Source organism: Salvelinus sp. IW2-2015, linkage group LG8 (genome assembly GCF_002910315.2).
Source record: "Salvelinus sp. IW2-2015 linkage group LG8, ASM291031v2, whole genome shotgun sequence".
Lineage (NCBI taxonomy): Eukaryota > Metazoa > Chordata > Actinopteri > Salmoniformes > Salmonidae > Salvelinus > Salvelinus sp. IW2-2015.
The window spans coordinates 13,884,075-13,902,343 of NC_036848.1; the positions used below are offsets into that span (position 1 = coordinate 13,884,075).

At 41.1% G+C, this 18,269-nt stretch overlaps 1 protein-coding gene across 1 annotated transcript; it reads left to right on the forward strand.

Annotated features, from left to right (window-relative positions):
* The first annotated feature begins 1,392 nt into the window (after positions 1-1,392).
* Positions 1,393-17,805, forward strand: LOC111967457 (uncharacterized). Its single transcript, XM_023992494.2, has 16 exons — positions 1,393-1,848; positions 4,504-4,609; positions 6,802-7,015; positions 7,417-7,559; positions 9,288-9,450; positions 9,573-9,628; positions 9,799-9,989; positions 10,285-10,395; positions 10,548-10,673; positions 11,148-11,252; positions 11,334-11,492; positions 12,327-12,948; positions 15,020-15,083; positions 15,213-15,397; positions 15,510-15,598; positions 17,275-17,805. Exons 1-16 carry the CDS (start codon positions 1,660-1,662, stop codon positions 17,365-17,367), a joined length of 2,616 nt encoding a protein of 871 aa, XP_023848262.1. The 5' UTR covers positions 1,393-1,659; the 3' UTR covers positions 17,368-17,805.
* The last annotated feature ends 464 nt before the right edge of the window (positions 17,806-18,269 follow it).

Below are 18,269 nucleotides of genomic sequence, written 5' to 3' on the forward strand. Positions count from 1 at the left end.
ACTTCCGACTTCAACTGTATATACTGCATTTAATACTATTCTGCTGTATCTTAGTCTATGCAGCTCTGACATTGCTCGTCCATGTATTCATATATTCTTAATTCCATTCCTTTACTTAGATTTGTGTGAATTGGGTATATGTTGTGAAATTGTTAGATATTACTTGTTAGATATTGTTGCATTGTCGGAACTAGAAGCACAAGCATTTCGCTACACCCGCAATAACATCTGCTAAACACTTGTATGTGACCAATAATTTTTGTTGTTGATTGTCCTTCACAGTCCATTGATGTATTTAAAACCGTATTATAATCTGCCACCCTAATAATAGAGTCTTGTATTACTTATTAGTATATATGTATATACGTATATATGCACAAAGAAGCGTGGATCATCATTATTTGGACCATATAAATTAATTAATGAGCCAATAACATATTTGAAATAATCCATCTACCTTGGGGATCGTTTTGGACAATTTGCACATTCGGATCAAAATTATTGTTAATTGATATCATCACCCKTTTTGAGTTTCTTTGCCCATGGGAGAAGTATATTTCACCCCCCACCATTCCTTTCCCCACACAACTTCATCTAAAATTATTGAATGAGTTTCCTGTAAACAATAGATATTATATTCCTTCTCTTTTAGCCAGGAAAACACTGATCGTCTTTTCTTATTATCTGCTAAGCCATTACAATTATAACTGGCTATACTTATTTCACCATTTACCATAATGAGATACAAGTTTCGATTATATTTATCATAAGATATGTTTGTAAGCTTACCATTAAAGTCATGACTGAGCGTCCATATAGCTGTACCATGATATTTGCATTGCTACTAAGTAAACCTCCAATTGTTTTCCACTTTTGCATATGCTAAAACCTCCTCCCATCCCAAGTTGGGTTGTCATCCCAGTGACCGGTACACCACCCCATCCCCCCGGATCCCAGGACCCCCGAGAGACTGGGACCCATCCTTCAAAAAGAGCACACAGTGCCACCCACAGAACGCCTGTCCTAACTTAATAATGGACCAATAAAAGTATAAAMAGGGGTTTCTGCAGATGCAGGAATGCCCACATGCAGGAACGCCCCCAAATTGCGGTCCGCAATTGCACCCTTCTCCCAACAGATGGCCTGCCATACCATAATCAGTTGCATACCCAACCAAAACACTCCCTTTGACCAGAACCCTCATATACAGCCAAAGCAGTAGGTGGGGGCATGCACCTATAGTATTTGTTTGCCGACAGACATAATATCAAAGAAGACCCCGTACTGTAGATGGCGGCAATATGGAATGTTTTTTTTGTTTTTCTTATTCAATACCCCGTCCAGCTGGTGGCGGTAATGCYCCATTAACATTGGATGCCAACCACCGTTAAACCCCATCGAAGAAGAAGAAGTGGCCGCGGCAATACACCAGCAAACTTTGAAGGAGAAGGAGAAGGAGAAGAAGAAGAGCCCTCCTCCGGGTGTATAGTTATTTCTTTTAATGTTTTATCAAGACAAGCAAGTTGAAAATGACCTTTGCCTTTCCTCTGTGAATGAATGTTTTTATAGATGAAGACCTAGACTAAKATTTTGAATAGCTACCTTGAATGGAAACTTAATAGTTGAATGAATGAGACTGGCGTCTTGAAAAGATAGAACATGTACCTGTTGCGCTTGTCTATTGCCATCATTCTTGGGTTTGTGTGGTATTTATTTGACCGCGGACAAGTAGCGGCTCAAATTGTTTTATGTTTACTATTTTGGCAATCAACCCCAAATGTTTTAATAAAGACCAGGCGGGAAAGCGGAACTCAGACAGACGATGTGGCTGAAGAAGATTTATTCCAGGTAATTTAAATATTCTATGCATTTGTTATGACTGACTATTCAATTGCAGTAAGGTGTTACTTTTTCATCTGCACGAGAGATCATCGTTGCTACAATGTAAAGCTCATAATGAGATTCAATGTAACAGGGCAAGTGAGCCATGCACGTTACTTTTGTTTACAAAATGACAGAAACAATGTAACCAGTTCATGATTCATGTCAGTGATGTCAATGTTCACTCATTAATAGCACCAAACATTTTAATATTTCAACTGATTGCCTCTCTGCAATCTATTAAGTCGTTAGCCAATGAAACATTACGGTTGTCGTAGTTGTGGGGTCAAATGAAACGTATACAATTATAATGGAAAGTTATTGACATGGACCTCCTCGTGTCCTATATATAGCTGGTGGCAAATTGCCCATATTTTTACAAGTGGAGGGGGAAATAAGGTGATACATGGGTGAAGAAAGGAGCGCTATGACAACACCCGCGAAATAATGGTGTTCCCCCTAGCCCAGTAATCCTTGTACCATCTAAATCGCTGTGAAATATATTTTCAATAACACCACCTGTTTTAATTAATAAGGTGGTGGGCGGTTTTGGTCCACCAGCTTCAAACATCTGTGAAAACTATTTTGCGATTTAGATGGTACAGTGCTTCCCTACTCGATTCAGTGCTTGCTTTTTTTTTTACGTGAACTGAAATTGAGCGAACAGTATTTTAGCAACCAGGAAATAACAGGGCGATTTCCGCTAGATAACACAACCACAAAGTCACAACATTTTGACAACAGATGCCGCTCCAGAGAATATTGKTAAAAGTCCCCTTGTCCGAGAGATTTACATGGTTATCAAAATGTCACACCAGGGTAAGCCTACAAGAAACACAGCCCTTATTTGAAGTGTTTGTAAAATCTCCTATGGGAAAAATGAATGGTGAAAACCTATTGGAATCATTTAAGTCTTTGACCGCTAGGTTTTARGGGTGTTATGACACCTCCACTGTTGGGCTTTATTAGCGCCCGGTATATTATGGACAAATACATATAAATAATATGTGTAGCACCTTTAAACTTAGCTAATTGAATTGGATTGACACCTGCAAATAGACTTGCGGAAATTTAATTTCATCACGGGTCCCTGATGTGTACTACACAGAAATGCATAATTATGGATACGAAAGTCGTTCTCTTCATTGTGATGTATCCAAAACTTCCACCTGTTACGCAAAGGTAGAAATATGCAATATCCTTCTTTGCCAATTTGGGTATTATTCTACAGACTGGTTATTATTTTAAAACTGTGCTATGCAGAAATAGCATAGCGTAGAAACAGCACACATAGAACAGATCTACCGCTTCTTAAACTTGCTTTCGATGAGAATGACAGATCTATAACATACAGTTCTATGTGAATTTGGTCATGTCACCCAAAAAGTTACATATTGCAGCTTTATTTGAGCTCTGCCACCAAACAAGAACAAATGATGTTGGTCCGGACTGGGCCAAATCTTAACCTATCATAGACTATCATGTTTCACAAGTCTTAACATCAAAGTAAAGCTCAGTAGGGTATTGTAAAGTAGAGTACAGTACATTATAGTGTATTCAACTGAAGTGTGCTCTACTGTGCACTGTACTGAACTCTATTCTACTCTACTGAACTCTACTCTATTGTACTATACAGTGCTGCCCAAACTTGTGAAACATAGACGTCTATGGTTGGTTCGGATTTACGGAACCAAATCTGAACCTATCATGGACGTCTATGTTAGGGCCAAATTTATGCCGGTTCAGGTTTCTGTGGGTGTTGAAATCTGCTTGTCAACGTCCATGGACGTCCGGCGTTGACTACTATGATTTCCCATTGTAGCTCAATTGCAGATTCCTTTACCGATTTTCCCGAAATTCTGTTAGCGATTTGGTAACAGAATTTCTAGTTTTAATCATTTAATAAATGATCAACAAAATTGATATCAGTAACAACACTATAACTAATTGATAGGTCTACCTTGTTACTTCTGTGAACTTTCATTATCCTCCCTCATGAAGGAGAGAAATTAGAAAATATCTTGAAGGTATGTGGGTTTTTGGCAACAGAATTTCAAGGCACAAGGCAACCTGTCTTAAACATACAAAAGGCAGATTTTTTTTTACTAAACTAAATGTGTTGATTTTAATTGACAGTGGTCTTCACTTCAACATTGTAGTGTTTTGATCACAGGAGGTTGGTGGCATCTTAATTAAAGAGAACACGCTCGTGGTAATGACTTGAGCGGAATTGCTGGAATGGTATCAAATGCATCGTTTCCATGTGTTTGATGAAATTCCATATGCTCTGTTGCAGCCATTATTATGAGCCGGCCTCCCCTCAGCAGCCTCCACTGGTTTTGATGTATTTCAAATACCTTTTTCCCTTTTTTTCCCTGGTCGATGTTTTCTAAGACCCCTTTTTTAAATCAGTTTTACAAGACGTCAAACTGACACCCAACTTCACATGTTAGTGCTCATGGTTTCTTTTACATGGAAAATGAACTTAWGACATCTTTCTACTTAATCTACATGGTAAGGAATGAATGATGTCCAAACACTATAATCACCTCTTTACTGTGTCCTGTACTGTACTCTTTACTGTACTGAACTCTACTGTAATGTATCTGAATTGTCTTACAGGAAACCACCGACCATTTAGGTTGTGATGTGACTGATACAACAAGCACTAAAGCTGAAACGTCACAGGAGACACAGTTTCCCCATGTGAAGAGATCTCTTCAGCAAGGTGTGCAATTTTGCTCTGCATAATTTGAGATCCTGCCAGAATGTTCCTAGACATTTTTTTGTAAGTAATCCTGTCAGGCTTTCTGCCAGGGTAAGAGATTTGTAAAGTGGAGTCTATTGTTAAGATCAAGGACAAATAACGAAAACATTTTGAGCCAACATTCTGCCCTTTTCCTTAGTGTACTTAGTCAGCCAAATGTAGTTCTTCTGTATTCTGTGACACAGTTGAATAGGATAGCAATGCAGCTGCAGACATATCTCATGTTACATGATCTGGGGCTTGGGTGACAAAGATGTTGAGGCAATGGACACAAAAATAACTCTTTCAATGTGCTGTGCTGTGGATTATGGAAAGCGGGTGTTGCTTTACCAAGCTCTGCTTGTAAATGGAACGAGTTGGTTGGCATATTTTGTATAAGGCATGCTCAGACCGGTTTGGACTGTTTTCTGTCGGGAAGTYTTTTTGATAATCCTGCTAAAATGAATTTCCCAGCTCACTTCAACCGACACTTTTGAATAAATCATAAGTACAAAATGTAGCCTTTCACTTACAATATTCAGGGCTCTTTTGAAGTGTGTTCAGAAAGTACACATTTTGTTACGTTACAGCCTTATTCTAAATTGTATTAAATCGTTTCCCCCCCTCAAACTACACACAATTCCCCATAATGACAAAGCAAAAACAGTTTTTTAGAAATTGTTGCAAATGTATATAAAAAACTAAATCTGCAATATCACATTTACATGAGTATTCAGACCCTTTACTCAGTACTTTGTTGAAGCACCTTTGGCAGCAGTTACAGCCTCGGGTGTTCTTGGGTATGACACTACAAGCTTGGCACACCTGTATTTGGGGAGTTAATCCCATTCTTCTCTGCAGATCCTCTTAAGCTCTGTCAGGTTAGATGGGTAGCGTGGCTGCACAGCTATTTTCAGGTCTCTCCAGAGATGTTCGATCGGTTTCAAGTCCGGGCTCTGGCTGGGCCACTCAACAACATTCAGAGACTTGTCCCGAAGCCACTCCTGCGCTGTCTTGGCTGTGTGCTTAGGGTTGTTGTACTGTTGGAAGGTAAACCTTCGCCCTAGTCTGAGGTCCTGAGCGCTCTGGAGCAGGTTTTCATCAAGGATCTCTATGTACTTTGCTCCATTCATCCTACCCTCAATCCTGACTAGTCTCCCTGCCGCTGAAAAACATACCCACAGCAGGATGCTGCCACCACCATGTGTCACCGTAGGGATGGATTGGCCAGGTGATGAGTGGTGCCTGGTTTCCTCCAGACATGACACTTGGCATTCAGGCCAAAGAGTTCAATCTTTGTTTCATCAGACCAGAGAATCTTTTTTCTCATGGTCTGAGAGTCCTTTAGGTTCCTTTTGCCAAACTCCAAGCGGGCTTTCATGTGCCTTTTACTGAGGAGTGGCATCCGTCTGGCCACTCTACCATAAAGGCCTGATTGGTGGAGTGCTGCAGAGATTGGTTGTCCTTCTGGAAAGTTCTCCCATCTCCACAGAGGAACTCTGGAGCTCTGTCAGACTGACTATCGGGTTCTTGGTCACCACCCTGACCGAGGCCCTATCCCCCCGATTGCTCAGTTTGGCCAGGCGGCCAGCTCTAGGAAGAGTCTTGGTGGTTCCAGACTTCTATTTAAGAATGTAGGCCACCATGTTCTTGGGGACCTTCAATGCTGCAGAATGTTTTTTGGTACCCTTCCCCAGATCTGTGCCTCGACATAATCCTGTCTCGGAGCTCAAGGTACAATTCCTTCGACCTCGCCGAATCAAGCCGATTTTTGCTCTGACATGCACGGTCAACTGTGGGACCAATCAATTGAATTTAKCACAGGTGGACTTCAAGTTGTAGAAACATTAAAAGGATGATCAATGGAAACCTAATGCACCTGAGCCAAATTTCAAGTCTCAAAGCAAAGGGTCTGAATACTTGTGCAAATAAGGTATTTCTGTTTTTAATTTTTAATAGATATGCAAAAATGTCTAAAAAKCAGTTTTGGCTTCGTCATTATGGGCTTTTGTGTGTAGATTGATGACGGATAAACAATAAAATTTAGAATAAGGCTGTAATGTGGAAAAAGTGAAGGGGTCTGAATACTTTCCGAATGCACTTAAATGTACATTTTATTTTTGTCTTCATCAACTATATTGCCTTTGTTGATTTTGAGTGTACGTTTTCCCCAGTGTTTGACTGTGCCTACGCCCAGCTAGTCCTCCCCTGGTACAGCGTCCCTGAGCCCTGTGACAGTCAGCTCCTGCACCAGGTGCTGTGGAGGGAGTTTGACCAAGTCATCYATCAAGTCATCAGCAGAGGCAAAGACTTTGACATCTGTGCTGCAAGTGTGGGCTGCATTCGCATCCTGACCCAGCACCTCCATAATGCCAAACAGTCTCATAGGTAATACGGCTCTCCTGAAGTCGCTAGTAGAATATCAATAGAAGCAATAGATTATGTCATCACCCATATTGAGTTGCCGTTCTACAGCTGTATCGCTTGCCTATACTGTTGAAGTGGTTTATGTATATGTGATTGTTTTGGATAAATCATTAACATCCTAGGTTGTGAATTTCAAACTTAAAAAAAAGAAAGATTTAATGTGACCTAGGGTACTATGCAAGTTGTCACATGATGGAAGAATGGCCTGTATTGCGGTGATAGAATGTCTCGCTTATCAATGTGTTATGCTCTGTCCTAATATCATCAATCTAGGTATTATTGCTCACTTTGTCATGATTCCAAATAGACTATTTTTATAAATTTTGTCTGTCTGTTTTGTTCTCTCTCTCTCTGTGTGTCAGAAAACCATTGTTCCGCTCTAGAGGAGAGGAGGTTGAAGTTCTCCGAGTGTTCTCTGAAGCACTGGTGCGAAACCTTTTACCACAGTCCCTATGGGGACTGGCAGTCAGCCACTGTGCCTTAAATGAGATAGTTGCCTTGAAAGGTAAACCCCACAATATAGGCCTATCAGTGCCTCATGTATTCTCTCAGCACATTTACTGAAGTTTACAAAAAAGAAAGAATTAGCACGAAACCATTGTTTCTTATCATTCTATCATGAGGAGTAAAGGATAGAGTTTAGAAATAGTGCACATACCATGCTGTAACTAAACTAGGGCTCTCCTTTCGAGGAAAGCTAACACAATGTGTTATTGAAACCTGCAGATAATGTAGAACAACACATTTCACTGCACCTATGTGACAATAAAACATATATATATWTTTTTATAATGGTCAGTGGCTCTGATCACAGGAGCCAGTGAAACGGCTTGGATAATTTACATGTATGGCTTTGTAATGGTAACTATATATACTGAGCAAAAATAGAAACGAGCAGAAATAGAAACGAGCAAAAATAGAAACGCAACATGCAACAATTTCAAAGATTTTACTGAGTTACGGTTCATAGAAGGAAATCAGTCAAATTAAATAAATTCATTAGGCCCTAATTTATGGATTTCACATGACTGGGAATACAGATATGCATCTGTTGGTCACAGATACCTTAAACAAAATGTTGGGACGTGGATCAGAAAACTAGTCCGTATCTGGTGTGACCACCATTTYCCTCATGCAGCGTGACGCATCCCCTTCACATAGAGTTGATCAGCCTTTTGATTGTGGCCTGTGGAAGGTTGGTCTCTTCAATGGCTGTGCAAAGTTGCTTGGTATTGGCGGGAACTGGAACACGCTGTCGTACACCTCGATCCAGAGCATCCCCAACATTCTCAATGGCAGACATGTCTGGTGAGTATGCAGGCCATGAAACAACTGGGACATTTTCAGCTTCCAGAAATTATGTACAGATCCTAGCGACATGGGGCCGTGCATTATCATGCTGAAACATGAGGTAATCGCGGCGGATGAATGGCACTACAATGGGCCTCAGGATCTTGTCATGACATCTCTGTGCATTTAAATTGCCATCGATAAAATGCAATTGTGTTCATTGTCTGTAACTTATGCCTGCCCATACCATAACCCCACCGCCACCATTGGGCACTCTATTCACAATGTTGACATCAGCAAACCGCTCGCCCACACGATGCCATACTAGTAGTTTGCGGTTGTGAATCCAGTTGGACGTATTGCCAAATTCTATAAAACAACGTTGGAGGCAGCTTATGTTAAGAAATGTACATTCAATTCTCTGGCAACAGCTCTATTGGACATTCCTGCAGTCATTATGCCAATTGCACGCTCCCTCAATTTGAGACATCTGTGTCATTTATTCCTTTTGCTTACTTTCGGAATAACTGTAAGATGTAAATATTGTGTCGTTCCTGGAAGCTGTTGCCGTAGTGATAACCAAAAGATACCTATGTGAGACAACTGCACATTTTAGAATGGCTTTTTATTGTCCCCAGCACAAGGTGCATCTGTGTAATTACCATTCTGTTTAATCAGCTTCTTGAAATGCCACACCAGTCAGGTGGATTGATTATCTTAGCAAAAGAGAAATGCAGGGATGTAAACAGGGATGTAAACAAATTTGTGTACAAGATTTAAGAGAAATAAGCTTCCCAAATAAGATATTTTATTTCAGCTCATGAAACATGGGGCAGTTTATATTTTGTTTAGTATTTYTTGAACATGGTTTTGTCCCACTACTATGTGGTTTTACTCTGTAGTAGGTATCCCACCACATTGACTTTGTTATCCATGCCCTCAGTACTGGACCTGCTGGTGCGGTGGCTCTCAGACCCTGACAACCTCAACCAGCTGGTGGTGAGTCAGCTGGATGGAGCGACCCGTAAGAGCTCTGTGGAGGAGCTGTGTGGGTCCCACTCTGACAGGGCCTCTCCAGCCTCCCTGGAGAGCCAGGCCAGTGGAGCGTGAGTGGACCTTTTCCTACCAGGCTGCCTCTCTTGTCTTTAATAAACATGCTTCAGTGCTGCAAGGGTGCAGAGAACACAGAAAGAAATTGTGCTTTGGTTTTGTTTGGTGGCCATTTTAGGACGCAGGATGAAACAGAGGATGCTCAAACCAGTGACAGCAAGTCCAAAAAGAAAGGTGAGGGTATTTGTGTATTTGAAACCATCACTAGGCTAATTAAAATGTCCAGTTTATTCTGTTTTCTTTCCCCTGCCTTAGTTATCACAGTTTGCAGTCAATTTATGACATAGAAAAGGGCAATGAACAATTTTGACACTTAGCTAATCGGATATGTGTTGTTTTTCCAGCTAACAAATTGAAGGAAGGCTGGTCTAAATTCCTTGACAAGATGAGATTGAATAAGGCTAAAAGGGAGAAGATGAAGAAAAGGGAGGAGGCGCTGGTTGTCACGACCATGTCTGTCGAGGGTCGTCCATCAAACGAAAATGAAGGGAGTAGCCGGGAGGGCTCCATCCGGAACCAGCAGGACTCTGACAGCGTAAGGACACTGCACCAGAAAGAGCGGCTCTGCAGTCATCACTGCACTATTCACCCTGTTCTAGTCTTTTTTTTTWATAGCAATTCAATTGATTTCTAAAGACAGTGCTAAAGACAGTGCATATGTACAGACAGTTTTGCCATCTATCCAATAGAAGATTATTTCATATTATTTCTGAATGTCCTCTCTCCTCCCCAAACATTGTTCTATTTATAGTCTGGTAACATTAAGTATCAAACTGAGGATGAAATAACACTGCTGACATTTTTATTTTGTCATTGGTTTGTTTCACCAGGAGGACAGTGATCTGGAGAGCTACTGGAACAGTGTACAAGAGGATATGATGGAATTCAAGCTGTCGTATGAGCTGTGGCYAGTTGGCCACTGGGCTGTCAGCGTCCCTTGTGTAAGTCACTAATCGCACACAAGTCACTGTGGAATGCTTTGAATGCAACTACTGTTAGTTATGAAACTGAGCTGTGTGAAGACATGTCCTTGGTCGTTCTGTTATCTGTTTGTGCCAGAATGGTGTGTAAAGTAAGATGTTACTGTCTGTAGGTGGAGAGGGAAAACGACGAACTGTGTTTTACAGTTCACCTGGAGGAGAGGGACAACCCTGAAAACCTTCACTGGAACGTGAGGAAGACCCAAACAGACATCATCCACTTCCGCAACCTATGGCAGGTTAGGGAATTATGAAGAGGGAGATTGTATTGTTGCTATTGTGTTGCACAAGGTACCATTTCACTATGTAACCTCATGGCCAATGAAATAAGGTAAAGCCGCTATGCTGTTTGGTATTGAATTCAGTGTAAAATGTTTTTGAGAAATGAGACCAATGGTAACTTCCTTATTTTGTTGGGTCTCAAGATGACAAAACCACAGCACTGTTGTTAAAACAGACCGCTGCAGGACTTGTGAATGTAACAGATGCCGTACTGTTTCATTTATCTCTGACATCTTATGGATGTTGCACAATTAGATACAACCAATGCTAATAGTCTGAATTGTATAGTCTCTTTTGACGCTGGTCTCCCTTTTGCATCCTCAACATGGGTCCAGATTTACATTTGAGTCATTTAGCAGACGCTCTTATCTACATATCTTACAATTGATCTTTTATTATTATTTTTCCCTTGTTTGGATTGTTTTTTTTAGGACTCTGCTACTTTACCCTCCCTATCCATGTTAGAGGAGAGCACTGAGGTGAACATCAATGAGGATTTTAAAGAAGCCAAAAAGTCTCTCAAGCTCTTCTTACAGGTACACTGGCATACTTCAGGCATGAGCATAAATGCACACAGATAGGTGATCTGATATGATAAAAATAAATGTCCTCTCCAGGAGCTGGTGTCTGATGTTCTAGTGGGCCACACTCAGCCAGTGTTTCAGTTTCTGTGTCCTCTGGACAAGCTGCTGGTTGAAGAGGATCATGTGGGGGAAGTGTGGGGCCTCTTCAGTGGCCTGGCCTACTTCCTGACTCCGGGCCAAGAGGAAGATGAGGTAGGCATTTTAATAACCTGTTGAGCAAGGCTTGCAAGCCAGGTCGTCTTGTATCATGTCAGTGTCACCACAAATGGCAAATGATACCCTCTGCTGGTGGATTAAGAAACCAAACCAGTTGTGAATCTCTAGCAGTCAGTCAGTATTTGTGATAGTGTTTCAATGCACAACTTTCAAAGACATTTGAAAGTAAGTATTTGGGTATTTATATATATATATATATATATTTTAAACTAAATACCTGGCCACCCGAGTGGCACAGGGGTCTAAGGCACTTCATCACGGTGCTGGAGGTGTCACTACAGACCCGGGTTCGATCCCAGGCTGTGTCGCAGCCGGCCGCAACTTTGGTCGCCAGCGATACAGCYTTTCCTCCTACACATTGGTGCGGCTGGCTTCCGGGTTAAGCGAGCAGTGTGTCAAGAAGCAGTGCGGCCGACCTTCGCCTCTCTCTAGTCCGTATGGGAGTTGCAGCGATGGGACAAGACTGGAACTACCAATTGGATACCACGAAATTGGGGAGAAAAAAGGGGTAAAAAGTTTAAGAAAAACAAAATACCCCGTATTTTCAAATAATCTCATGCATTTGAAAGCAGGTCCTGTTTGGTATTTGAAATAATCTATTTGGGAATATTTTCTAATAGTAGGCTTTTTATTGGAAATTATTAGAAAATATTTTCAAATACCTCAAACAGAAGTATTAGCTAGTTGATTTGGGCCACATTATTTAATCATACTCAAACATACTCATACCAAAAACAAGAATTGTAATAATTAATAATCAAATGTACATGTATGTGAACCCAGGTCTGCAATGCACATTGAATTTTTCAGGACAAGCACAACAGCCTTGGAAGAGGGACCAAACCAGATGATGCCAACACAACGGAGGCTGCAGACCCAACTGCAACTGAGAACCTGGATGGCGATACAAGGGATGACCTGGCACGGGGCCCATGTATCATCATCTCCCAATGTGATGAGGATTTTCCTTCAGAACCCAGTTCCATTGAGTGCTGCAGAGATGACGAGACCGAACCAATAGAGAAATCTGACATTTTGGTTAATGCAGACAAAACCGAGGAATCTGAGAACCCCGTAACTCACCTAAAGATGGCAATCAAAGGGCTATCTAGATCAGAGGAGTGTCTGGCCCAAACGAAATCAGACACCCCTGAAGACCAGACTGACTCTTTCTGTAGACTGCGACGTTCCAGTGAAAATGGAGGCTCGCAATTTGACCTCGCTGACAGTCCATCACATCCTTTCGGTGGAAAGTCGAATAAAAAGGAGAAACTCACTTTCAAAATGTCAGGAGGGATCCCCAGGAGTAAAGGAAATGAAATGGGGAGTCAGCCAAAATTAGAAGACTCACCGTGTTTGAAAAAGGAACAATCCAGCTGGGAGCAAATGGAAGCAACCAAAGCCCTTTTTGATTTGTTGAAAGCAATATCTGGTTAGTTCTAACTTCCTAATTTGTTTGAAATTGTATATTGGGTTTGAGTCCAGGCTCTGTTGCAGCAGGCCGTGACTGGGAGACCCATGGGGTGGCGCACAATTGGCCCAGCGTTGTCCTGGTTAGGAGAGGGTTTGGCCGGCAGGGATGTCCTTGTCCCATCGCGCACTAGCGACTCCTGTGGCGGGCCGGGCGCAGTGCACGCTGACACGGTTGCCAGGCGCACTGTGTTTCCTCCGACACATTGGTGAGGCTGGCATCCGGGTTAAGTAGGCATTGTGTCAAGAAGCAGTGCGGCTTGGTTGGGTTGTGTTTCGGGGGACGCACGGCTCTCGACCTTCGCCTCTCCCGAGTCCGTACGGGAGTTGCAGCGATGAGACAAGACTAACTACCAATTGGACATCACGAAATTGGGGAGAAAAATTAGGTTACATTTAAAATTAAAATAATAATACATATAAAATGGTACACTGAACAAAAATATAAGTGCAACATGTAGTGTTGGTTTCATGAGCTGAAATAAATGCTCCCAGAAATTTTCCATATGCACAAAAAGGTTATTTTTCTCTCAAATGTGTTTACATCCCTGTTAGTGAATATTTCTCCTTTGCCAAGATAATCAATCCACCTGACAGGTGTGGCATTTCAAGAAGCTGATTAAACAGTATGGTCATTACACAGGTGCACCTTGTGAGAGGACAATAAAAGGCCACTTTAAAATGTGCCGTTTCATCACACAACACAGTGCCACAGATGTCAACATTTTTGAGGGAGTGAGCAATTGGCATGCTGACTGCAGGAATGTCCATCAGAGCTGTTGCCAGAGAATTTTATGTTAACTTCTCTACCATAAGCTGCCTACAATGTCACTTTAGAGAATTTGGCAGTACGTCTAAGCGGCCTCACAACCGAAGACCACTTGTAATAACACCAGCCCAGGACCTCCACATCTGGCTTTTTCACATGAGGGATCGTCTGAGACCAGCCACCCAGACAGCTGATGAAACTGTAGTTTTGCACAACTGAAGAAATTCTGCACAAACTGTCTGAAACGTCTCAGGGAAGCTCATTTGCGTGCTTGTCGTCCTCACCAGGGTCTTGATTTGACTGCAGTTCAGCATCGTAACCGACTTCAGGGGGCAAATAATCACCTTCGATTGGCCACTGGCAAGCTGGAGAAGTGTGCTCTTCACAGATGAATCCTGGTTTCAACTGTACCGGGCAGATGACAGACAACATGTATTGTGTCGTGTGGGTGTGTTTGCTGATGTCAACGTGCGTTTGCTGATGTCAACGTGCCCCATGGTGGCGGTGGGGTTATGGTATGTGCATGCATATGCTTCGGACATTGAACACAATTAGCATTTTATCAATGACGATTTGAAAGCACAGATACCGTGATGAGATCCTGAGGCCCATTGTCGTGCCATTCATCCGCTGCCATCACCTCATGTTTCAGCATGATAATGAATGGCCCCATGCTGCAAGGATCTGTACATAATTCCTGGAAGCTGAAAATGTCCCAGTTCTTCCATGGCCTGCATACTCACCAGACGTGTCACCCATTCTGTATGTTTGGGATGCTCAGAATCGACGTGTATGACAGTGTTTTCCAGTTTCCGCCAATATCCAGCGACGACACACAGCCATTGAAGAGGAGTGGGGRAACATTCCACAGGCCACAATCACCAGCCTGATCAACAGTATGTGAAGGAGATGTGTCGTATTGCATGAGGCAAATGGTGGTCACACCAGATACTGACTGGGTTTCTGATCGACACCCCTATAAAAAATAAATAAATGAATAATGGTGTCTGTGACCAACAGATGCATATCTGTATTCCCAGTCATATAAAATCCATAGATTAGGGCCTAATGAATTTATTTCAATTGACTGATTTCTTATATGAACTGTAAATCAGTAAAAAGAAAAATATTGGTGCATGATGCGTTTATATTTTTGTTCAATGTAATTTTAGATGTTTATATTTTAATTAGAGTCACCTTTTGAGGATGGTTATGAATTACATTTAATAGTGTGTAATAATCAGCACCCTACTTTGCCCTCCAGGCAATTCCATCCTTCTGAACATATTTGATGCGATTCTGAAACCCGTCATGCCGATATTGAAAAAGTAAGAACTGTGAAATATTCTCCCATTTTTTRCCACTGCAGTCCTGGTTCGTCATACTGACAGAGTAATAGGATGATCTACATTTGTCCTTTTGAGAATCCCAGCATGACGTTTTATAATATTCTCTAGGAAAGTGAACAGCTTCTTGAATAATATGAACCCAACGGAAGCACAGATTGCCTCCTATATCGACAACCTGCGTGAGAAACAGTGGCCCGAGGGCTTGCCGGAGGTGACATGRCCTATACACCATCGCAGCAGTGAGGAGAAGCATGAGACCAAAGACCGAGCTCACCACCTCATCAATGCCAGATGTACGTGATATACACAGTGTTTTTTTTTTTTATATCTAAATGTTTGGAATTCTGCTTTTCATGCTTGGACAGAAGTTTGTCACAGTTCACTAACAACATGTTCTCATTTTAGATTCAAACTATTTAATCTTGAAGAAGACAGATATGGAGACAGCATTTAAGCTCTTCCAGGACTGTGAAGAAAACAAGAAGCTGGTCTATGTGCGTATCTAGCCTCTTGAGTTTCTGTAGAGAGCACTGGAAGAGAGAACTCTGGCGTCAAGATCCTAATGTCCTCTCATCAATGTTGCAGTTCTGTCTCTCTATATTTGATATCTGTCAAATGTTCWAAAAATATACAGGACCAGTCAAATGTTTAGACACCTACTCATTCCAGGGTTTTTCTTTATTTTTACTATTTTCTACACTGTAGAATAGTAGTGAAGACATCAAAACTATGAAATAACACATATGGAATCATGTAGTAACCAAAAAAGTGTTAAACAAATCTAAATATATTTTAGATTCTTCAAAGTAGCATTGATGACAGCTTTGTACACTCTTGGCATTCTCTCAACTAGCTTCACCTGGAATGCTTTTCCAACAGTCTTGAAGCAGTTCCCACACATGCTGAGCACTTGTTGGCTGCTTTTTCTTCACTCTGTGGTCCCAACTCATCCCAAACCATCTCAATTGGGTTGAGGTCGGGTGATTGTGGAGGCCAGGTCATCTGATGCAGCACTCCATCACTCTCCTTGGTCAAATAGCCCTTACACAGCCTGGAGGTGTGTTGGGTCATTGTCCTGTTGAAAAACAAATTATAGTCCCAATAAGCGCTAACTAGATGGGATGGCGTATCGCTGCAGAATGCTGTGGTAGCCATGCTGGTTAAGTATGCCTTGAATTTTAAATGAATTACATACAGTGTCACCAGCAAAGCACCATCACACCACCTCCTCCATGCTTCARGAAGGTAACCACACATGCGGAGATCATCCGTTCACCTACTCTACATCTCACAAAGAACCAAAAATCTCAAATTTGGACAGATTTCCACCGGTCTAATGTCCATTGCTCGTGTTTCTTGGCCCAAACAAGTCTCTTCTTCTTACTGGTATCCTTCAGTAGTGGTTTCTTTGCAGCAAGTCGACCATGAAGGCCTGATTTCACGCAGTCTCCTCTGAACAGTTGATGTTGAGATGTCTGTTACTTGAACTCTGTGAAACATTTATTTGGGCTGCATCCTGAGGTGCAGTTAACTCCTCTAATGAACATATTCTGTGCAGCAGAGGTAACTCTGGGTTTTCTTTTCCTGTGGCGGTCCTTTGAGAGCCTATTTCATCATAGTGCTTGATGGTTTTTGCGACTGCATTTGAAGAAACATTCAAAGTTCTTTAAATTTTCCGGATTGACTGACCTTCATGTCTTAAAGTACTGCCGTTTGTCTTTGCTTATTTGGGCTGTTCTTGCCATAATATGGACTTGGTCTTTTACCAAATAGGGCTATCTTCTGTATACCACCCCTACCATGACACAACACAACTGATTGGCTCAAATGCATTAGGAAGGAAATACATTTTACAAATGAACTTTTAACAAGGCACACCTGTTAATTGAAATGCCTTCCAGGTTGAGAGAATGACAAAAGTGTGCAAAGCTGTCATCGAGGCAAAAGTTGGCTACTTTATAAAATATATTTTGATTTGTTTGACACTTTTTTTGGTTACTACATGATTCCATATGTGTTATTTCATAGTTTTGACATCTTCACTATTATTCTATAATGTAAGAAAAWCCCTTGAATGAGTGTGTGTCCAAACTCTTGACTGGTACTGTATGTCTAGACTTTCTTGTACAGTTATGTTGATTCACCTTTTGCTTCTCTTTATTTTCAATAGATGCTGCTTTCATTCCTGTTGAGAGAGCTTCTGCCAGGTGAGGATGCCCTTAATGTGAGTGCCATAACCCTGCAGAAAGTGAACGTCAACTAACTCATTTTTAGATGTTTTCAGGTGAATCATGCTTTTAAATTATCTTTAGTTCAGTGAACTGTCGTTCTGATGTTTTAGAAAATGTTAATATTTATTTGATTGGTTGTCAYGCCTCACATTTAGTAGCATTTAATCCATATGTCTACACTTGATTGGAGTATTATAATAAATACATCTTATGATACATTTCCAGGAAAACATATTTTACCTCATGCATTAAACATGCTGTGAATCATGCCTATMATTTAAAATGTATCATATGTTGACTATGAAATAAGTTGATCTTGATTATGTATTTAGCAACATGGGCAAATTAATGTGTGGTTATTCAAGTTCAAATGTCCTTTACCAGTGTAGAAAATGTAAATATTTGCTATCGAGATGATAACAATCTACTCCATTGTCAAACTCAGAGGGACCATAAATGCACTTTTATTTCGATGGTTTGTATGAAAAACTTTACTGGTAGGGACAAACAGAGCATTGTGAWTAAAATGTTAAAGTTTTGTCCAAAACGTTTATGATCACGTTCAGAGTTGATGGGGAATTTGACTAAAGTTGTTCATATTGTATTTGGTTTGGAGAATAGCCAGTAATTACACATGCCTTTATCTGTGATTTAGGTTTTATCATGACTTGCGAAGCAACTGAATGTGACGTTTTTGGTGTTGATGTGCCTTCTTAATAAAGTAATTTAGATTTTTCTTGCTTTTTTGACATATGCCTGTTATGCTTTCATTTTTTAAATTTAACTAGGCAAGTCATTAAGAACAAATTCTTATTTACAATGACAGCCTAGGAACAGTGGGTTAACTGCCTTGTTCAGGGGCAGAATGACAGATTTTGATGGGGATTCGATCTAGCAACCTTTCGGTTACTGGCCCAACGCTGTAAACACTAGG